Source organism: Pecten maximus, chromosome 5 (genome assembly GCF_902652985.1).
Source record: "Pecten maximus chromosome 5, xPecMax1.1, whole genome shotgun sequence".
Taxonomy (NCBI): domain Eukaryota; kingdom Metazoa; phylum Mollusca; class Bivalvia; order Pectinida; family Pectinidae; genus Pecten; species Pecten maximus.
Genome location: NC_047019.1, coordinates 9,916,466 through 9,941,021, shown reverse-complemented (window position 1 = coordinate 9,941,021; position 24,556 = coordinate 9,916,466). Strand labels below are relative to the sequence as shown.

The window sequence follows — 24,556 nt, the reverse complement described above, 5'->3', positions numbered from 1 at the left end:
CTTGGTGTGGTACAGTATGGCACAACAAGTTACCTAGTTACCTCAGAGTTCCCATCAATCATTAAGACCTGATCAGGCCAGTTTATGTCATACTTTCAGACATCTTGCCACTTTTCGAAAACTTGACATAATAAAACATTCACATTATATAACATTTGCACTTCAACCAACTCTGGTTTATAAATTCCCTAATAATAAGTCATTGAATCAGAAAAAAGGGAAATGTAGGATCGATTGATACTTAACATTGGCAAACATTTGTTACAGTCGATGGCAATAGACAAATATTTCTGTATAAATTTGATAGAAATAACTGTTTGAAAATTTTCTGGATTGACACAACTACTGGTAGTCAAAAATTCAATGAATCAAAGTTTTGAGTTTTCTGGATGGGCACAGCCTTGTCAGAAAATGAGGGTATAATTTGTAAAAAATATTCCAATACATACATTATATATGTGTATTTGGGATGTAAGTCGACTAGGTAAGTTGTATGTGCTAAATATAATGTTGAGTGTCGTTCTGATATTAAGTAGGTGAAGATTGTTCGAGTCGCAGAGTGTAACATGTTGTACATGTATCTGCTTTAGTGAGTTCTAGACCAAATGGGAGTATATGTTGTATTAATACCATGTCCTTACTATGTGAATCACACATTTATGTGATTTTACAGTGTATATGTACAAAATAAAAGTGACCCTTTAAAACAAGATCTGGTAGTTTTGTTCTTTATGATATTTGAAATTTGAGACAGTATAGTTATAATATACCCCTGCAGATTTAAAAAGTAGGTCATGTCCATTATTGATTTTAGATTATAAAGTGGCCGCGGTGGCCAGTGGTTAAGGTGTCCTGACACTTTATCACTAGCCCTCCACCTCTGGGTCGTGAGTTCGACTCCCACAGGGGGCAGTTGCCTGGCACTAACCATAGCTTGGTAGTTTTTCTCTGGGTACACCGGCTTTCCTCCACCTTCGAAACCTGGCACATGCTTAAATGACTATGGCTGTAAATAGGATGTTACACAAATGAACAAATTAATAAATAAATAAACCAAAGATTAAAAACAAAAAGAAAACTCAATAATTTTCATCTGTTTTCTGCATTTTCCCCAAACTTTGGTGCCTAGTCCTAAGAAACATTACTTCAGAAATATTCAAAAGTAAGCAGAATTTTATCAATATTTTGGTGGGTTGGTCTATTGTTCATGATTTCTCATGTCTTGGCCTTTGGTATCATTAAAACAAATGTCATATGCAAATGAGAAATGTTTAATTTTATAGTTATACTGCTGTAAGTCACTTCTTGGACATTCAGATATTGTTGATTTAAAATCAGATGATTTGAAATAAGATATTGATGTTCAAATAAACATTTTGTAGTCTGTAGATAACTGATATATACACCTGTCCTATCCAGGGGAGGAAACTCTTCATTTCTACAAAATTTGATTCCTGCAGCCCTGTGATGAGTCGTTCTCGATCACCAAAACAAATTTCCCAAATGGGCCTTGTGTATTTCTTCAATGTTTGAATAGGTAATCTGATTTTCTTTTGGCCCCAACACCATATGCTAGACATTTCGATTGAAATCTGTCTTTGGGGCCAGATGAAACATACTAGAATGGGTTATCTGCCCTTGATTTGTTCTGTATTTAATCCTCTAAAAAATTCAACCAAAATGGTCTTAAAAATAATTCTTTTATAAGTCCCAACACTTAAATATACATTAATATTGTTTCTATACTTGTTGTAAATGTTTAAAAAAAGACTAGAACACCTCAAATGGATTCAGCATCGGTTTCTTCATTTCGATTCAGTGAACATTTCTAACATGTCAGTTGTCACAGTTTAGTTAATGATGATGATGAGTAGAGAATGGAGCCATGTCATTCATCTGTTTTAAAGCAAGGTGAAAGTTTTGATAGAAATGAAATAAAGATATATATTCAAACCAAGGTGGATACCAAAAACATCAGAATTTTTATCAATATTGATTATAGAAGTTTAAAGCATTGCCTATACATGTAGATCTAGAATGTAAGATATTAACAATGGCTTTGTTATGTATGTGATGATCATCATTTGGAGTATAATTATTAACTCCTTTTTGCAGAAATAGTAGTTAGCATTTAAAAATTAATTACTGGTATATCAAGTTGATAATTTGTTTTCACTTGCATTGTACAGAAGGTGAGAAAAATTCTTTTCTTTTTGGTATCCTCCTCGGTTGTAATATTTTGCATAAAGCAAAACGTTGCTAAACATTTTCCCTCCATATGGGTATGTGTAATTAATGGATATGCATTAATTAAGACCTGTTAATTACTCAACATGTATATGTGCATACATACATAACCAAATGATTGCACTACTGTATTACAGTACTAGACAGATATTAACATACGTATATACCAGTACACCGTTTAACTGGCTGAAGCATCTGATGTGTCAGAGTTGCTTCCCTTGGTGTGACTTTGTCGGTACAGATGGTACAGAGAAGCACATTACTTAGTTTTGTCTGTATTTAGTCAAATATTAACTTTTTATCATACATTTGATTAAAGATTAAGTATTTTACTTGAACTATGAACCAGATCTTTAATCAAGTAAGAATATAAAGTTAATATGGAAAAAAATGAAAAATAATCCCCAGGGATCTATAGGAAAAGAAAAATTAAATCTAGACAGCACATGCATTGATACAGTGTTTATCTTTAAAGAAGTCCCCTCCACTAGTGTGGAGTACTAGTGTTAGTACCATATTTAACCTCCTATAAGCGCGCTCCCGTAGTGTAAAAGTTTAGTACCATACAGAAATTATCCTCAAATTAGCCCCCTCCCAAAAAAAAATAGTGTAAAAGTTTAGTACCATATTTATCCTGAAATAAGCGTACTCCCCTGGTCTAACAATTGAGTACGATATTTATCCTCAAATAAGCCCCTCTCCTAGTGTAAAACTTCAGTTAAAGTTTTATATGACTTACTTGTGAACCATAAATAGATTTATTATTCTTTTGAAATCGCTGATTCTGCAAAAATAAAGAAGGGGCTAATTTGTGGTCGGGGGTTATTTACAGGTAGATTAGGTACTGATTTCATAGTGATAAATACATATGTATTTGAATGTTTCACTTATAATAATTTGAAAAACACTGTTTATACTAATTACCAAGGTAAAATTTCAAACTTTTCTCAAAGCACCAAATCATACAACAAAAGAAGGCAAGCATTTCAAATTATATTAACATGGCTATGTATCATAGGAAGCAATCACATAAATATGGAGAAGCTATCACACCAACATAAATGCATATGCAATACTTCAGGAGAGATGTTTATACCTGTTACTATGGTAACTCATACCAACAGGGACTTTTACATCTGTAACTATGGTAACTCATACCAACAGGGACATTTACAGTCATCACCATGGTAATTCATACTAACAGGGACATTAACATCTGTAACTATGGTAACTCATACCAACAGGGACATTTACATCTGTAACTATGGTAACTAATACCAACAGAGACATTTACATCTGTAACTATGGTAACTCATACCAACAGGGACATTTACATCTGTAACTATGGTAACTCATACCAACAGGGACATTTACAGTCGTCACCATGGTAATTCATACTAACAGGGACATTTACATCTGTAACTATGGTAACTCATACCAACAGGGACATTTACAGTCGTCACCATGGTAATTCATACTAACAGGGACATTTACATCTGTAACTATGGTAACTCATACCTACAGGGACATTTACTTCTGTAACTATGGTAACTCATACCTACAGGGACATTTACAGTCGTCACCATGGTAATTCATACTAACAGGGACATTTACATCTGTAACTATGGTAACTCATACCTACAGGGACATTTACATCTGTAACTATGGTAACTCATACTAACAGGGACATTTACAGTCGTCACCATGGTAATTCATACTAACAGGGACATTTACATCTGTAACTATGGTAATTCATACCTACAGGGACATTTACATCTGTAACTATGGTAACTCATACCAACAGCGACATTTACATCCGTAACTATGGTAACTCATACCAAAATGAATATTTTATCTGCAACTATGGTAACTGGTACATTAATTCTGGTTAGGAATGATTACATATATAGCAAGTCTATTATCTTGGTTATATAGTCAAGAAAAGGGAGACAAATCTTGTATTAGGGATACAAATTTTTATTTGAATGTACATCTGTTTCACTTGATGGTAATTAACTCTGACAAAAAAAAAGACATCATCATCATCATCATCATCATCATCATCATCATCCTGACACAATCATATCACAGACATTTAAACAGGAACAACAATTCACAAGCACAGTTTACACCAGAGTTTAAAATGTACAGCTTATGTAACATCCAACGGTGGGGTGATAGAATATTTTGATTTACTGATCAAAAATTAAAACAGAGATATTCTTTTGTGATTTTATAATTAAATAATGATGTGTATTGGAAATAAAATTACCATAAATTATGTGATTCTAGAATATATAACTATAACATTGTTGATTTGTATGCACTTCATCTTACTCAGTTTAATTTTTACCAGGAAGAATTGATGCACTACAGAGTTATAACTGTAAAGTGATGTACTACATATCAAATAAACTAACTGTGCTGTAACAATACAATAATAATGTATTAAATAACATTGGTGATTTCTAAAACTGTTTCATTATCACATATTCACAATCACATCATCACAGTAACTAGCTATATAGCTATTAGCATAAATCAATGAAGATAAGCATTAATTAATAAAGATAAGCATTAATTAATTAATAAAGGCAAAATGATGAAATATGCATATACAAAATTGTATAGTCAAAGTAAATTGACATGACCCTTTCCACAAATTATGAGTCTGATGAAAAGAAGACTAGAAAAAACACACACTATTTTGAAATAGTATACTATCAAAGCAATTTGAACAATTGTAAGTGGAAAATATTGATAGACTTTTTGTTTAAATATAAATTTAAATTCTTTGAAAATTAATTTAATTTTTTTTTTTTAATCTATTAAAACATAATAAATAGACAAATAATACACGTAGATACATTATTGTGTGCATTAATTTTATCAATGTAGATTCCATTTTTAATTGTTTTCCTGAATTTCAGCCATAAATATACTAAACCCAAAGGCAAGTTTTTAGTAATGTGAGCACATAACTTTTGTAAACTTCATACAAAAAAACAAGGTGATTTTGTACAGTATAACTTCATACAAAAACCCATGAAAGTTTTTTTTATAACTTCATACAAAAACCTGTATTGTTTTGTGAAAAAAAACATTTGTATTGTATAACTTCAATGTAAACACACTGTATAACTTTGTATAAAAGACCATGACTTTTATAAAGTAGAAATTTGTACAAAAACCTATGGTGAATTTGTACTGTATAACTTCATACAAAACTCAGGCTGACTTTTGTACTACAAACTCCGTACAAAACTCAGGGTGACTTTTGTACAGCATCACTTCATACAAAACTCAGGGTGACTTTTGTACAGTATAACTTCATACAAAACCCAGGGTGACTTTTGTACTGTTTAACTCCATACAAAAAAACTCAGGCTGACTTTTGTACAGTATAAACTTCATACAAAACCCATGGTGACTTTTGTACAGCATAACTTCATACAAAACCCAGGGTGACTTTTGTACAGTATAACTTCATACAAAACTCCGGGTGACTTTTGTACAGTATAACTTCATACAGAACTCATGGTGACTTTTGTACAGTATAACTTCATACAAAACTCCGGGTGACTTTTGTACAGTAAAACTTCATACAAAACTCAGGGTGACTTTTGTACAGTATAACTTCATACAAAACTCAGGGTGACTTTTGTACAGTATAACTTCATACAAAACTCATGGTAACTTTTTGTACAGTATAACTTCATACAAAACTCATGGGTTACTTTTTTTCACAGTATACATATAACTTCATACAGAACCCATGATGACTTTTGTACAATTTAACTTCATACAAAAAACCCATGATGACTTTTGTACAGCATATTACTTAATTCACACAAAAATCCAGGATGAGTTCCACATTTCACTAAAGTGATATCCAGGAGAAACCCAGTACCACAGAAAGTGGAGTCTGTAGACATGCATAATAGTCTACCTATATCACAGATCTCATTCATTAGGTTTGCATTTTGATTTCTTCTTCAGGTGACCGCTTTAATTTTTTATTAATCTTGACATAAATTGTTTAAAAAAAAAGTTATTCCAAACTTTCCCAATACCGCCTGCTTTGTATTTTGAGTGGCTGATCTGATCAACAATGGAAACTATTTATTACATTAGAGCTCAGAGTAAAGATAATACCACAAAAATTTACTGTCAAATTAAAATTAGCAAAATATATTAATTCACAAAGAAAAGATTTGTGTAAGGAAAAAGTGTCTGGTATTTTTTTCATTGGAAACATTTATTTCAGCAATAGTAAACATATGCATATATTTTAAGGAAAATGATTGAGGTACAAATTTTACATAATTATTTTAATTGAGAAGTTTTTATTATGAAATTAAAAGAAAAAAAAAAATTACATAGACAAAAAATTCTGTAAACAGCAACTCATATCCTTTTGACAATAATCTACAATTCGAAACTAGAATGTTTTACGAAAGAATTCATGCATGAATGAAAACAGCTGCTCAGATGATTTTATGGTTGAGTGCATGAATATCAATATGGGTTGATATGGATGATAAATTTACCACCTTCACAGAAAACGAACTCCATCTCACTAACAAATTTGAATTATTAATTTTCAGTTAAAACTTCATGCTTGATTGACTCCCATTCATAAGTCTATAAGTGAATGATATCACTTTCAGACGAAAACTTCTATGATGTATACATTGTATGGACCAATACACTATGAGGAAAATGTACATTCAATTTCACTTTCGAAATTCTTAGATACAGGGTAAACATATAAGGGGCAAGAGACACTTGGGGAGAATGAAGTGAGTGGTTATGATTTAATTTTGTAAAATTTGGTTTCATTTATGTCACTTTTGCACATGCCCGATTCGTTGTCACTCTATTTCAAAAAAGTGTCTCAAATCCTCTTACATTTATTATGTTGTTAGGGCCTCAAAGGTGTCACAGTGTTAAAAGCTACGAATGTTGGCATATTTTCTAATTCCACAAATAGTCAATGATATCTGATCTCAAATCATCAGTATACCTGTCATATTTTTCATTAATTTTCTACCATTGAAAGTTTTCACATTTCATACATTGATGTTTCACATGTTTTTTGTTTCACATTTTCTTTTGTCCATTGTTAAAGATTAGTGTTTCACATTTTAATTATTTTTTTGTTGTTTCACAAAATATATAACATACCATTGTATGTGATCTTCCTTGGCTTCGTTTGATGCCAAACTTCGTACACATTCAAGTTTTACTGTATTTGTCATAATCAGTTTTTCACAGTTAACATTTAAACCTTCTGGTTGATAAATAATCTAATGCTCTGTGATTTTTTAATACAATTGTTTCACGTTTCACTTCTTAATTCACATAAAAACAGTGTTTCGAAATCCTGTTTCTGGAATTTGAATAGGAATATTTTTGTGAAATATCCTTTTTAAATACATTTGTTATAACCATCAAAAGAGACATAACATTGAAATTCAAAATATGAAATCTCAAATATTTTAGAAAATTGTTAATTTTCCCGATTCCTTCAACTTCGATCTCAAGGACTGATCCTTCGGTTTTTTGAAATTTTTAAGTCAGCATTTTGATGCAGTTTCCTTATTGCCACAACTGACATATCTACATGTTAATATTCCACAACTGTTGAGGTTGAAGTTTTCATTTATGGATGGTAGCACAAGTTTTTTTCTATTCCATATAAATGTCCTCGGTTGGGTGAGTAAATGCCATATATTCCTGGTAAAATCTCTTAAAAGCATTTCTGAAATAACAAGAAAGAAATAGAATCAATCAAACCATCAATAAATGAGTGACCTTTGACCTTTGACCTTGAACTAAAATTTTCATTAATACATAAATCAGATCAAATTCAATTTGACCAAGAGGCTAAAAGATAAATAAATTTTATAGAATGATCTTTATTAAAGATATATTGAACATAGATTTTCATTTCAAGTAGATGACCTCTGACCTTTTGAATGAAAAACATGACTTTCAACTGCTATTTGGATGCAAAAATCTTATTAAAATGAATCAAAGATAGCACCCTCAGTAAATTTCAAAGTAAACAAGAGACTCCGTAAGATGGAGTCTCCACAAGTTAGTCCATCATTCGGCGAGTTTTTAAGTAGCATGTCAATTGGAATACCATTGAAACCTCAGCATGTGCTGGCAATACACACAGGTCTGGTAATTACCCAATCAATGTGTATTAGCTGTTCAGTAAATATTTCAAGAAATGCTATTTTGTTGTCCTTTAAGAAGCCTGCCTTGGTAGCTCGGTAGCAGGCATGCTACAGGCCTAACAGAATGACTTTGAGCCTTTTAGTTATCAGGTTTTGACTTCTATGACCTTGAATGTAGGTCAAGGTCATTCATTTGAACAAACTTGTAGCACTTACCCCATTTTGGTGATTGTTTATCAAGAAGTCTTTTAAATATTTTAACACATTTGACCTCTGTGACCTTGAAAGTAAGTCATTGTCATTTGTTTGAACTTTAAACTTGGTAGCCCTTCATCCTAGAGAGGACAAACACTTTATTACAGTATATACATGTGCAGAATGTTGTGTGAGAAACAGCTAGAAGGTTATCAAACTTGTCTTACCCCAGAGCCTCACTGACACTCCTGGTTGATTTTTCTCCCAGAAATACATGACAGGCAAATCTGTATGCTTTAGGGTGTTTTGTTATGAATCCAAAGTATCTGAAAACAAATCCAAAAAAAATCAGTTTAAATTTATCTACATGACCATATAGTTTACTGCAGAGTCAATATTCATGGCTCATTATCAGGTCATCACCATCAATTCAGCTATAAATTCAAACTGAAGCTTCTTAAAAATAAAGTATGTTATGAATAATAAAGTCAATTAAAATTTCAATTGAGCAAAAAAAAATAAAAATACTAAGTACAATTTTTTTTTTTTTTTTTTAATTACAAATGTATATCTACATTGAGAATGTGTGCTATATGCCAATTCATATGCCTTGAAATCTAAACTAATTTGTTTTCATGAGTTATTGTGGTCTTCAATAGACTGATAATACAGTATATTCCAGATTTCTATGGCTCCACTTACTTTGATATGTCTGGTATGATAATCCAACTTTAATCAATATGGATGCCATGCTATATAACAGTATCTGTGTAAGCTTGCCATTGACACAGATTGGCCTTAAAAGCCACCGTTACAATAACCCCAGACACAGAGTCGCAATCAAACAAATATTATGTGTCAACGCATCTCACCTTTCATTGCGGGGATGAAAGCCACAGAACGAGATGTTCTTCAGGGCAAAGAAGTGGGTGTAGGCATCTGATTCGCTTTCGTGCTGCAAACACACAACACATTTTATTGATTTTTTCGTAAATGTTGTTGTCCCAGCTAATGGTGTGGGGTTAGATGTTTTCCCCAGATTTAAAGCTCATCTTTAAGTCAATCAATACACACAAGGCCATTTAGACCGATACCATATTAGGAAGACCATGAATAATTCTCAAATTATCTTCCATTTTTTTTTTACAGATTCAAAGGTTTTTTCTTTTTCAGCATGCAGCAACTTATCTTTCATCAATAAAGGAAATTTTACTACAAGCATTTCTGTGAAAAAAATCTACAGTCTAAATCTTTAAATTACCTACTGTCTGTTGATCAACTCTTGTCTAACTTCAGACAAATATAGTGACTTTTTTTGGGTGTGTTAATGTATTTCTGAGTTTTTTTTTCTTCCCTCAACATCATTAAAGAAATGCCAGCAGGCTCGGTAGCCTTGGTTTCTTCTGTCTAACAACTCTAACAAAACGTCACCTCACACAGGAGAGCAGGAGGTCTCTTTCTTATCTTACACTATTTTCACTTCCATTTCTATTTTTGATTCATTCGTTCATCCGTCCTTCTGTCTGTCCATTTGTTTTTTTATTTGTTTGTTCATTCATTCATTCATTCATTCATTCATTTTCATTCATTCATTCATTCATTCATTTTCATTCATTCATTCATTCATTCATTTTCATTCATTCATTTTCATTCATTTTCATTCATTCATTTTCATTCATTCATTCATTCATTCATTCATTCATTCATTCATTCATTTATTCATTCATATTCATTCTTTCATTCATTCATTCATTCATTTTCATTCATTCATTTATTCATTCATTCATTCATTCATTTTCATCCTTTTTCATTCATTCATTCATTCATTCATTCATTTTCATTCATTCATTCAATACATTTTCTACAATGGAAGCAATGTACATGTACACCTTTCTGAATATTTTAATGATTTCTATTTTCCAGATTAACATTTTATATCTGCAAGCACATAACCAGTCGTAAAAGTACTTTAGTTGATTCACTTATCTTACAAGACTCCGTATTTAGAAGTCAAATTACAAGCAATGACCAGAAAAAATTAATAGAGAAAGATAGAGAAAAAAGAAAATAAGAGAAGAAAAAAATCAAGAAAGAGAAAGAAAATTGAGAAGGAAAGGGAAAATGGGTGATAAATAAGGTAAATTGATGGAGAAAAAAGATAAAAGTAACTTACTCCACTTTTACTTTTGTCAAACATCCTAATTCCGTACTGGCTGACTTCCACTGTACACAGCGGTGGGGGAGTTGAGCATTTGGCAGAGCGACGGGAAAGAGCAATCTGTTCACCAAGAAACAGTATCAATTGATGATTGTACAAATCTACTAAATACAGTCTTTCCTAGCTGTTACATGTATTCATGTACTTTACAGGAATATACAGCGATATGCCAAACTTACATACTTTTGATTGTATACCTGCAGAATGTAATTATACACTTTCTGGGAATTATACATAAAGTCAATTCTGATACTGTTGAAAAGAAATTTGACAAGCTGAAAAATCAAAAACCAAGGTCAAGGACTACTTTGAGCTATGACCAAGGTCAGTGACAACTTTGAGCAATGACCAAGGTCGATCACAACTTTGAGTGGTGGCCAAGGTCAAAGATAATTTTGAGCATTGGCCAATGTCAATGACAACTTTGAGAAGTGGCCAAGGTAAAACACAATTTTAAGCAGTGGCTATCATCAAAGACAATTTTGAGCCTTGGCCAACATCAATGACAACTTCAAGCAGTGGTCAAGGTCAAAGACTACTTTAAGCAGTGGCCAAGGTCAATGACTACTTTGAGCAGTGGTCAAGGTCAAACACAATTTTGAGCAATGACCAAGGTCAATCACAACTTTGAGCAGTCCCCATGGTCAAAGACGATTTTGAGCATTGGCCAATGTCAATGACAACTTTGAGCGGTGGTCAAGGTCAAACTCAATTTTGAGCATTGGCCAACATCAATGACAACTTAAAGCAGTGTTCAAGGTCAATGACGACTTTGAGCAGTGGCCAAGGTCAAAGATATAATTTTAATGATAACCTACCTTGTTGATGGCCTGACAGAGAACAGCATCCCCCTTATGTTCATTGACTTCGACAGACCCTAGGAAGCGCATATTAAAATGGGAGGTGCCATCAGTTTCTGAAGTAGAAAAAAGAAATGTAATTTATCATTAGTTAAGATTGACTGACCAGCTTGTGAAATCCAGACCCAGAGGTGGAGGGCTAGTGATAGTGTTGGGACACCTTAACCACTCGGGCCCCACCCAACCACCGACAATTATTTAGTCATTTAGATAAACCTTTTTAGTATAAAACACCTACAAAATAAGTCAAAATTCGTTTCATTTTGATGTGTACAATTAACATTCTGATTGAAACTTGATATTTCCAGGTAGGGTATAAACAGTTTTGTTTTACAGACATGTAAACACAAAATGTTGAAATGAATATTTATTACAAGCCCTGCAGTGGCTTTTTAAAAGCAGCATCCACAGCCAAAGATGTAAATACAAACGTTTGCAAAAAAGCATTATTTAAATCAAAGATTATGATGTAGTTCAATAGCCGTCAATCAAAATATATTAACATTTCAATGATCTAGTCTACCTATAACTACTACATATTATTATAAAATAAGTAAATTTTATTGAAAACTACAATTAAACCTGTGTAAGGAGACCACCTGGAGATTACCACAGTGGTCTCTCAATGCAGGTAGTTACCTGAATCATCCTCCAAGAACTGAAGATCTGTTGCATACATTGAAGGAAATATTCCTCGGTGAAATGTTCGCAGATTCACACCTTAAATGGGATATAAAATCATAATGAAAAGAGCGATCTTTTGAATAATTATAGCATATTATCAAAAGACTGTGTTTCATGTAGGTAGCTTAATTACAAATTGTTCTGAATACTTTCCAATGTTATACCTGTGTACAATTTCTAATGATTTTTCAGCATCAATATTTCTCAGTCAATTGAATGGATCCCCATGTCTTCCATGCAAAAATAATTTCAATATTGGAATTTTACACTATTTATTTTTTTAAACGAATAATCAATCACTGTCAGTGCTACTTTGAAGGACTTAAACATTTTCAATGATTCACAGGTACAGGTTTCAAATTCATAAAATACTGTAAATCACTTATATTTCGCGTGGGATTTATTTTCGCGTTAATTCGCGAGGAGAGTTAAACGCGAATTCAAATCTCTCGCGAATATTTATATATATTGTATTTAAGAATGACAAGAATAAGTGTCCATTTTGAATCGATCGTAGTCTTAAGTTGGTGAACAGACATCGCCATTAAAGTAACAATAGAATGATATATTATACACTTATATCAGAGTGTAATTTTATATTCACAAAACACCAAAACTTCACACACAAAAAACCCGCTGAACACTAATATTGTAGTTGAACTTGGACTTAAATACCTTCTAGACAACGATTTAGTTAATTTAAGCGCAGTAGGTCCGGTCCCGAGGATCCTGGATGGTCACCTGGAAGACGTCATACTTTATTACCCGCGCTGTTGTTTATGTAAGCTTACATACATGTATGTCGAACTTCACATCGCTTGATTCTACATGTTTGTTCACTGTTTCCGTAATTGGGACCGGCAAATTATCTTTGGTTACTATTTTGTATTTTTTTAATTTGAGATCTGTGGCGGGTACAGTACATACAATTCAGTATAGACAGACATCGATATAACATGACTTTTCTTGTACCGTCACATGACTCTCATAAACAAAATGGCTACCAACATGGAAATATCGCCGACCTGTTAACGTCATTCACGAATTTAAAGTCATTTTGAGGTCAGAATTCGCGAAATTATGTATTCGCGAATAAGTCAAATGAGGTGAGTTCGCGAAATTAAGTACTCGCGAAATATAAGTGATTTACAGTATAAGATTGGTGTGAAATTTTCTTACAAATACCATATTTATCTAATAAAATCCAAGAGGGACAACTAACAACACATATTTGTACACGGGGAGTGACAAATCAAATAGCATTTTCACTGCAAGCTGCAAAAGACAGGGATGTGCTTATTTCCATTCAAGGCTTATTACCAACCATTGGCTTATTTCCATTCAAGGCCTATTACCAGTCATTTGCTTATTTCCATTCAAGGGTTATTACCAACCATTGGCTTATTTCCATTCAAGGGTTATTACCAACCATTGGCTTATTTCCATTCAAGGGTTATTACCAACCATTGACTTATTTCCATTCAAGGCTTATTACAGTCATGGCTTATTACCAGACACAGACTTACTGCTAGACATGGACTTGTTACCAGACATGAACTAATAACCAATCAAGGGCTTATTACTGAGCAATGAAGGGGATTATTACTAGACACTGGCTTATTACCAGGCATTGGCTTATTGCCACACATGGTATTTTTGCCAAACATGGACTTATTATTAGACATGGGCTTATTACCAGGTATAGGCATATTACCAGGCATAGACTTATTTCCAGACTTGGGCTTATTACCACACATGGACTTGTTACCTGACATGGACTTATTAGCAGGTATAGGCTTAAATATTAACAGACATGGTTTTATTACCAGACATGGGCTTATTAGTGGATAAATATGTTATGACATAAAACCGAAACAAATAAGATATATATACATACCCTCACACCACAAATCGTCAGCTTCAGAGAACACATGTATAGGATCTCCGATCTCAACAGAAATCTCATCTTTGTGACGAGGAATGAATCGGTGCATTCCACGATGGGTGACCTCCAGGTCGGTGTAATTTGAACTTGCTACACTTGAGGTTGATTTTCTTTTTGATCCTGTTTGAAATTTAAAATATAAATGAATAATAATTTACAGTTTACTTTTGAATCAATCAATCTTACATGATTTTTTTTTTGACTGAAGATGCTTTCCCACTATGACATTCTCTGGAATATCCGATACCCTATTGACCTGAAATTTCTTCTATGTGAAGTTCAGAAATGAATCAGGTCAATTTCATGTCATTTTCAGGTTAATTTCAGGTCAATTTCAGGTCAATTTTTGTTCAGGTCAAATTGACATGAAGACATTTTGCCTGTGTACCTCTTGGATACATACATCCTTAGGACTCACTGTACTTAATTTGGACATGGGACATCATGCCACTAGGACCCTATCACTACTGGATGACTTCCCTGTAACTAGGACCTGATGACTTCCCTGTAACTAGGACCTGATGAATTCCCTGTAACAAGGACCTGATGACTTCCCTGTAACTAGGACCTGATGACTTCCCTGTAACTAGGACCTGATGACTTCCCTGTAACAAGGACCTGATGACTTCCCTGTAACTAGGACCTGATGACTTCCCTGTAACTAGGACCTGATGACTTCCCTGTAACTAGGACCTGATGACTTCCCTGTAACTAGGACCTGATGACTTCCCTGTAACTAAGACCTGATGACTTCCCTGTAACTAAGACCTGATGACTTCCCTGTAACTAGGACCTGATGACTTCCCTGTAACTAGGACCTGATGACTTCCCTGTTACTAGGACCTGATGACTTCCCTGTAACTAGGACCTGATGACTTCCCTATAACTAGGACCTGATGACTTCCCTGTAACTAGGACCTGATGACTTCCCTATAACTAGGAACTGATGACTTCCCTGTAACTAGGACCTGATGACTTCCCTGTAACTAGGACCTGATGACTTCCCTGTAACTAGGACTTGATGACTTTCCTGTAACAAGGACCTGATGTCTTCCCTGTAACTAGGACCTGATGACTTCCCTGTAACTAGGACCTGATGACTTCCCTGTAACTAGGACCTGATGACTTCCCTGTAACTAGGACCTGATGACTTCCCTGTAACAAGGACCTGATGACTTCCCTGTAACTAGGACCTGATGACTTCCCTGTAACTAGGACCTGATGACTTCCCTGTAACTAGGACCTGATGACTTCCCTGTAACTAGGACCTGGCTGAACTTCCCGTAACAGGACCTATGACTTCCCTGTAACTAGGACCTGGCGACTTCCCTGTAACTAGACCTGGCTGACTTCCCTGTCAACTAGGACCTGATGTCTTCCCTGTAACTAGGACCTGATGACTTCCCTGTAACTAGGACCTGATGACTTCCCTGTAACTAGGACCTGATGACTTCCCTGTAACTAGGACCTGGCGACTTCCCTGTAACTAGGACCTGATGACTTCCCTGTAACTAGGACCTGATGACTTCCCTGTAACTAGGACCTGGCGACTTCCCTGTAACTAGGACTTGATGACTTTCCTGTAACTAGGACCTGATGACTTTCCTGTAACTAGGACCTGATGACTTCCCTGTAACTAGGACCTGATGACTTCCCTGTAACTAGGACCTGATGACTTCCCTGTAACTAGGACCTAATCGGTAATACCCCCATCCTTACTAGATGACTATAAATATTTGACTTATCAGTGTTATAGATATAGCAAAAGACTTAAATACCTCTGACATTGAAATTAGCTTTTGGCTGAACCTTTACATTTGATTGAATATTCTCATCATATACCTAGTATACTTTGCATTTAACTGGGTAGCTTAATATTCAAATAAAATAAAACCTTGAACATGGAATTTATATATTTAAGGTCATACTAACCATCACCTCCAGAGCTGTTTCGTCTTCTCCTACTGCTCGTTGCCACAGACAGGTGGCGCTGGCTGTCAGCGGTAGAATCCTCCTCCAAGTATACATTATTAGAAGATGTGTAAGGTCGGGTATTCTTTGAAACACTGTTAAAGTTTATTAGCTTAAGTTCCTCTAGAAATTTACAGCTAAACTTGGGGTATACTTTTGATGATGGTGAGCTCTTCCCTTCAGAGGGTGTGGGATAAAATACATCGTCATCGTCATCTGTTGAGTTTGGACGACTGTCTCGAACCAAAGCCTCTTGGAGTTCGTCTGCCAAGCACTTAGCATTAACTGGATTACCAGAAGAACTTTCTCCATCTGGAGCTGAGAAATAATGTTACATATTATAAAATTGCATCAATGAAACAAATAACAGTCATCAATATTTTATTAATGAATACACAGAATAGACAGGTTTTCTATGAAACAGGTTTTCTATTATACAGGGTTTCCACGGACAGGATTTCTATTAAACAGGTTTTCTATTAAACAGGTTTTCTATTATACAGGTTTTTCTATTAAACAGGTTTTCTATTATACACGTTTCCTATTAACCAGGTTTTCTATCCAATAGGTTTTCTATTAAACAGGTTTTCTATTGAACAGGTTTTCTATTAAACAGGGTTCCTAACAGATTTTATTTATACATATGAACTCTATACATTTTGTATTAACATGTTCACAAAAGGAAAAAATGTACCCATATATGCCAACCCTAGCTCCCTATTTAGGGACGAGATTCCCGATTTTGGACCTAAAATTTAGACAGGAAATAGCAATAAAACCATATCATTACTGATAACTTTTAAATACTAATTATTTCAGGAGACAGGACAACTTCAAACTTGCAGTTTTGAGGTACTCATTCCAGAAGGTTTAAAATTACGCTTCTCTATATTTTTTAAATACTCTTGAAAATTTCATGACAAAGACAAAAAATGGTTCTCTTTAGAACTTAGACAAAATAATCAAAATTTCAATGTTCTTAATCATTAAAATCATTAATACTGAACACTATAACACTGAAACGGAGCTTTCAGAAACTCACATTTATTTGGGATCTCTGGAAGTTTGCGAGGTTTCCTCACAGTTTTAGCAATGGTTGCCTTTGGCACCGTGGATTGATGAGGCCTTGAATGTTGATCCTCCCGTGGACTTTTCTTCAGTTCCTATCAGGGCATAAAACGATCCATTATAAATAAAAAGAACCTTCAAGCTGTAAGTATACTACAATAAGCACATTTTTTGGGAATAAGCCTAACCATGCTTATTGCAGCTCAGTAACAATGCTAGCAAATACTGTTCAATTGTCCTTCAATAAGCCAAATCATGCTTATTGCAGCTCAGTAACAACACTAGCAAGTACTGTTCAATTGTACTTCAATCATCCAAATCATGCTTATTGCAGCTCAGTAACAATGCTAGCAAATACTGTTCGATTGTCCTTCAATAAGCCAAATCATGCTTATTGCAGCTCAGTAACAACACTAGCAAATACTGTTCAATTGTCCTTCAATCATCCAAATCATGCTTATTGCAGCTCAGTAACAATGCTAGCAAATACTGTTTGATTGTCCTTCAATAAGCCAAATCATGCTTATTGCAGCTCAGTAACAATGCTAGCAAATACTGTTCCATTGTACTTCAATAAGCCAAATCATACTTATTGCTGCCTAGTAAATGCTAGTAATTTTCTCTGACCTTTACCCACCAAGCTTGTTGTAATTACCTTATATTATGACCCTGGACCTCTTTAATTGTTATTGAGAAGAGGTTGCTTAGATATTTTAACACATTTGTCTCCTCTTACCCTGAAAGTAAGCCAGAGCCATTTACTTGAACAATCTTCGTAGCCCTTAATCTCAACATTTTACTGGCCTGATCCTGGGCCTAGTGATTATTGGAAAGAAGATATTCAAATATGTTAACACATTTGACCTCTGTGACCTTGAAAATAGGTCAAACTTAGTAGTCTTTCACCCCAGCATACTGATCATGACTCTAAGCCTCTTTGTTATTGAGAAGAGGTTATTTAGATATTTTATGCATTAAAACCCTGTGACCTTGAAAGTAGCTAAAGGTAAAGGTCATTCATTTGAACATACTTTTTAGCACTTTATTCCAGTATGCTACTGGCCCAATATCAAAAACCCTGGTCCTCTGTTTTTATAAGAAAGAAGTTGTTTTAAAATTTAAACACATCTGACCCCTGTTACTTGAAATTAGGTCAAGGTCATGCATTTAAACAAATTTGGTAACCCTTCATACCAGCATGCTAATGACCCAATATCATGCCCATGGGTCTTTTGGTTATTGAGAAGAAATCAAAAATATAAATTGGTTACTAAAGGACAATGGACAAAGACTGATAGAAAGTGATTGTAATAGGTCACTTAAGACTTTCTCTCAGGTGACGTTAAAGGACTAAAACCATTCAATTAGTGGAAGATTCGAAACAAAAATGTCAATAATTGGTACTTACTGGTTCGTATTTCTCAGAGCCTGATGGTTTTGTAGGTGCACTGTCTTGTTTACAGTGGTATTGTACATTGATAGAATTATGTAATTGTTCTATTGTTTTTTGTTTTACATCAAGCGGTGATTTTACTATCTCCAATTTTTTCTCCTTCTCTGACGTTTTGTTTAATTTCTCCTTCACACATTCCTGTATCAAGTTTTCCGCCTCTGCTTTTTCCACCGTTTCTGATGATGGTAGTTTTACGTTGATTAAACTAGATTTCTTTCTCTCTGTTAGTGTGTCTGAGAGTTTGTCCATAATAGCAACTTTTTTATCAGGAAAGCTCTCACGCTTTTTGGTGAGACACGAAAAGATGAATTGTTCCCGACTGACTTGGTCCAGATCATGGTCATCTTCATCGCAGTAAAGGTCTGGACTTATATCGTGAGTTAACCTGAAGAGAAAACAAAATCAAAAATGTTCATTTGATACTGACTGTTAAACAGGCATTATCACAGACAAGTTTTAGTGCATTATCACAGACGAGTTTTAGTGCATTGTCACAGAGGAGTTTTAGTGCATTATCACCGACGAGTTTTAGTGCATTGTCACAGACGAGTTTTAGTGCATTGTCACAGAGGAGTTTTAGTGCATTATCACAGACGAGTTTTAGTGCATTATCACAGACGAGTTTTAGTGTATTATCACAGACAAGTTTTAGTGTATTACCACAGATGAGTTTTAGTGCATTACCACAGACGAGTTTTAGTGTATTACCACAGACGAGTTTTAGTGTATTATCACAGACGAGTTTTAGTGTATTATAACAGACAAGTTTTAGTGCATAATCACAGACAAGTTTTAGTGTATTATCACACACGAGTTTTAGTGCATTGTCACAGACGAGTTTTAGTGTATTATCACAGACGAGTTTTAGTGCATTGTCACAGACGAGTTTTAGTGCATTATCACAGACGAGTTTTAGTGCATTATCACAGACGAGTTTTAGTGCATTATCACAGACGAGTTTTAGTGTATTATCACAGACGAGTTTTAGTGTATTATCACAGACAAGTTTTAGTGTATTATCACAGACGAGTTTTAGTGCATTGTCACAGACGAGTTTTAGTGTATTAAAACAGACAAGTTTTAGTGCATTCTCGCTGATAAGTTTCTGGATAAATTGACACCCTAAAATTTGTGGATGTAGCCTAATTTGTCAACACAAAAAAAATTGTGTTATGTATGAAACATTAGTGGAAAATAGAATGAGAGCTGAGGGGGGTCTCCATTACAACACTCAAAAACCTTTAATTCTATTTTTATCTCTAGTAGATCCATATCTCAGTCTGGTGATGCTATAAATAGTGTCCTTGATTGGCTTCACCATCAATGACATTAATACAATATAACATTTTACTACCTGTTTTTTGTTGTGTCACATGACTGATGTGTTGCGTCACATGACTGATGTGTTGCGTCACATGACAGATGTGTTGAGTCACATGACAGATATGTTGAGTCACATGACTGATGTGTTGCGTCACATGACTGATGTGCTGTCAGATGACTTTTGTGCTGTGTCACATGACTGGTGTGCTGTCACACGACTGATGTGCTGTGTCACACGACTGGCATACTGGGTCACATGGCTGGTATGCTGTGTAACATGACTGGCATGCTGTGTCACATGACTGGTGTACTGTGTCACATGACTGGTGTGCTGTGTCACATGACAGAACTGCTGTTTCACATGACTGATGTGTTTTGTAATATGACTGTCGTGCTGTGTCACATGACTGTGTGCTGTGTCACATGACTGGTATGCTGTGACACATGACAGAATTGCTGTTTCACATGACTGTGTGCTGTGTCACATGACTGGTATACTGGGTCAGATGACTGATGTGATGTGTCACATGACTTGTGTGCTGTGTCACATGACTGGTGTGCTGTGTTACATGACTTGTGTGCTGTGTCACATAACTGGAGTGTTTTGTCACATGACTGGTGTGCTGTGTCACACGACTGGTGTGCTATTTCACATGACAGAACTGCTGTTTCACATGACTGATGTGCTGTGTCACATGACTGGCGTGCTCTGTCACATGACTGTGTGCTGTGTCATATGACTGGTGTGCTGTGTCACATGACTGTCGTGCTGTGTCACATGACTGGTATGCTGTGACACATGACAGAATTGCTGTGCTATGTCACATGACTGGTATACTGGGTCAGATGACTGGTGTGCTGTGTCACATGACTGGCGTGCTGTGTCACATGACTGATGTGCTGTGTCACAGGACTTATGTGCTTTGTCACATGACTTATGTGCTTTGTCACATGACTGGTAAGCTTTGTCACATGACTGGTATACTGGGTCAGATAATTGATGTGCTGTGTCCCATGACTGTGTGCTGTGTCACATGACTGGCGTGCTGTGTCACATGGCTGGCGTGCTGTGTCACATGGCTGGCGTGCTGTGTCATATGACTGGCGTGCTGTGTCACATGACTGGTATACTGGGTCAGATGACTGATGTGCTGTTTCACATGACTTGTGTGCTGTGTCACATGACTGATGTGCTGTTTCACATGACTTGTGTGCTGTGTCACATGACTTGTGTGCTGTGTTACATGACTTGTGTGCTGTGTCACATAACTGGAGTGTTTTGTCACATAACTGGAGTGTTTTGTCACATGACTGGTGTGCTGTGTCACACGACTGGTGTGCTGTTTCACATGACAGAACTGCTGTTTCACATGACTGATGTGCTGTGTCACATGACTGGCGTGCTCTGTCACATGACTGTGTGCTGTGTCATATGACTGGTGTGCTGTGTCACATGACTGTCGTGCTGTGTCACATGACTGTGTGCTGTGTCACATGACTGGTATACTGGGTCAGATGACTGGTGTGCTGTGTCACATGACTGGTGTGCTGTGTCACATAACTGGAGTGTTTTGTCACATGACTGGTGTGCTGTGTCACACGACTGGTGTGCTGTTTCACATGACAGAACTGCTCTTTCACATGACTGATGTGCTGTGTCACATTGCTGGCGTGCTCTGTCACATGACTGTGTGCTGTGTCACAGGACTTATGTGCTTTGTCACATGACTGGTATACTGGGTCAGATAATTGATGTGCTGTGTCCCATGACTGTGTGCTGTGTCACATGACTGGCGTGCTGTGTCACATGGCTGGCGTGCTGTGTCACATGGCTGGCATGCTGTGTCATATGACTGGCGTGCTGTGTCACATGACTGTATGCTGTGACACATGACAGAATTGCTGTTTCACATGACTGATGTGCTGTGTCACATGACTGGTGTGCTGTGTCACATAACTGGAGTGTTTTGTCACATGACTGGTGTGCTGTGTCACACGACTGGTGTGCTGTTTCACATGACAGAACTGCTGTTTCACATGACTGATGTGCTGTGTCACATTGCTGGCGTGCTCTGTCACATGACTGTGTGCTGTGTCATATGACTGGTGTGCTGTGTCACATGACTGGCGTGCTGTGTCACATGACTGATGTGCTGTGTCACAGGACTTATGTGCTTTGTCACATGACTGGTAAGCTTTGTCACATGACTGGTATACTGGGTCAGATAATTGATGTGCTGTGTCCCATGAATTGTATGCTGTGTCCCATGACTGGCGTGCTGTGTCACATGGCTGGCGTGCTGTGTCACATGGCTGGCGTGCTGTGTCACATGACTGGCGTGCTGTGTCACATGGCTGGCGTGCTGTGTCACATGACTGGTATGCTGTTCACATGACAGAATTGCTGTTTCACATGACTGATGTGCTGTGTCACATGACTGGTAAGCTTTGTCACATGACTGGTATACTGGGTCAGATGAATGATGTGCTGTGTCACATGACTGGTGTGTTGTGTCACATGACTGGTGTGCTGTGTCACACGACAGAATTGCTTTTTCACATGACTGATGTGCTGTGTCACATGACTTGTGTGCTGTGTCACATGACTGGAGTGTTTTGTCACATGACTGATGTGCTGTGTCACATAACTGATGTGCTTTGTCACATGACTGGAGTGTTTTGTCACATGACAGGTGTGCTGTTTCACATAACTGGTGAGCTGTGTCAAACGACTGGTGTGCTGTGTCACATGACTGATGTGCTGTTTCACATGACAGATTTGATGTGTCACATGACTGGTGTACTGGGTCACATGACTGATGTGCTGTGATACATGACTGGTGTGCTGTGTCACCTGACTGATGTGTTGTGTCACATGACTGGTGCGCTGTGTCACAAGATAATAACGTTATATGACTGCTTTGCCATGGTACATGTTTAAAGTAATAACATGCTGGTTTGTGTACCGTTTCCTTCTTCATTTCTAATTGTAAAAGCCACAAGGACAGTGCAGTCCAGTTCATAAATAATCATTTCCTGGAAACGCTGAAACTACCTTAGGTGTGCAATACATGTACATGATGATGCAGTCATCACGTGATATTTTCCTTTCGATTTTCCATGAAAAAAAAATGAAAAAAAATGATAACATGCATAGCATGTTTAGCCAAAGAAGAAAAATGCTTATCATAATCTTTCTGTGACAATACGGCCATTGTTCGTGCCCTGTGATTTGCCCAGAGAGGTATGCCGTTGGCCTATCGGAGTATATCTACAATATACGCATTTCAAGACCATACCATTTGGAGAGGTTATTGGCAACAAAAACTCAACATAAAAGTGAAATATTTAAACGACATGAAATATTTCAAAAACACAAATTACAACATAAAATTCTTCATCTTCGTAGCCAGTAAGTTGCCCTGTTTTTTTCCAAACTCGTAAACCGCTTGGTGAAGAATCCTGGTGTCTTCTTCTTGGTAATGCTTTCACAGAAACCGAGACACCAGATGGAATTTCAAAACAATCTCACAGCCTCTTCGAATATGTAAACAGGTTTTCAAAACAAATCCACACCCTGCACGGTACCTACTTGCAGCACTAAACCTACATGCATATTTAAATGATTCATAGACTGACAGAAATGTATGACACACCGATCACATGCTCTTTCCTGTCATAATTAGGTAGAGAAGTCTGCCGTTCTAACCATTCTGTTTATAAACCCAGGTCCAAAGCTGTTTAAACTCACAGAGGGTTGTTTAATTTTACCTGAATGTGAGTTCTGTGCAGAGCGGACGTTGTATCTTCAACATGATGAGAAGGTGGCTGAAACCCTCTAGTGTCCGGTCGGGAGAATCAGAGGATGAGGTTAAAGAAGGGCACTGTCACATACTTCCAGACATGAACATTCGCAACCAGCCATTGTAGCGCTTTCATATATTACGATGATTCCCAATATACACAGTCTCATGAAACATAAATTATGCAAGCGAGACATCGTCAGTTCTGACGTAGGCAGAACTACAGTGTGTATTGGCATTGAAAAAATCAATAGACTAGGGAGCGACGGCTTAGAATCGATATAGCAGCATTCTCAATGGGCCCAACTAAACAAGTTTCGGCTACTGCTGAAATAGATAAGTTTATTTATCTTTCTGGTTGTTAAAAACACAATTAAAATCATTTATATGGATTTTTTTTAAAACTGTATGGCAACTACAAAGCTTAGCTAGATTTCATTGCTATCTGATGCTTTCAATCATAATTACCATCTAACTGTACGACTCGTTATGTTCAGATGTAGGTTGTCTTTGACAGACACAATCCGGTTATGATTTTGGGAGGACAAAGTTTAATTAAATGTCTAATACAACATTCTGAAATAAATTGTATTTGACCTGA

At 36.0% G+C, this 24,556-nt stretch overlaps 1 protein-coding gene across 1 annotated transcript; it reads right to left on the bottom strand.

The window, feature by feature from the left end:
• Positions 1-1,785: 1,785 nt before the first annotated feature.
• LOC117327098 (C-Jun-amino-terminal kinase-interacting protein 1-like) lies at positions 1,786-24,166 on the bottom strand. The gene is made up of 11 exons (XM_033883927.1): positions 23,924-24,166; positions 18,785-19,214; positions 17,351-17,471; positions 16,270-16,626; positions 14,290-14,457; positions 12,348-12,428; positions 11,667-11,764; positions 10,804-10,908; positions 9,503-9,585; positions 8,858-8,956; positions 1,786-8,011 (listed from the first exon to the last, which is right to left on the bottom strand). The coding sequence occupies exons 1-11, from the start codon at positions 23,965-23,967 to the stop codon at positions 7,939-7,941; spliced, it is 1,659 nt and encodes a 552-aa protein (XP_033739818.1). The 5' UTR covers positions 23,968-24,166; the 3' UTR covers positions 1,786-7,938.
• Between the last annotated feature and the right edge of the window lie 390 nt (positions 24,167-24,556).

What these genes read in the sequence shown, in the direction of transcription:
- LOC117327098 (XM_033883927.1), bottom strand. Translation starts at nt 23,967, where the DNA reads ATGTTGAAGATACAACGTCCGCTCTGCACAGAACTCACATTCAG. An exon ending in TGCACAGAACTCACATTCAG is followed by an intron (nt 19,215 to 23,923) that starts GTAAAATTAAAC and finishes TTTTCTCTTCAG; the next exon opens with GTTAACTCACGATATAAGTC. An exon ending in TTGACAAAAGTAAAAGTGGA is followed by an intron (nt 9,586 to 10,803) that starts GTAAGTTACTTT and finishes GTGTGTTTGCAG; the next exon opens with CACGAAAGCGAATCAGATGC.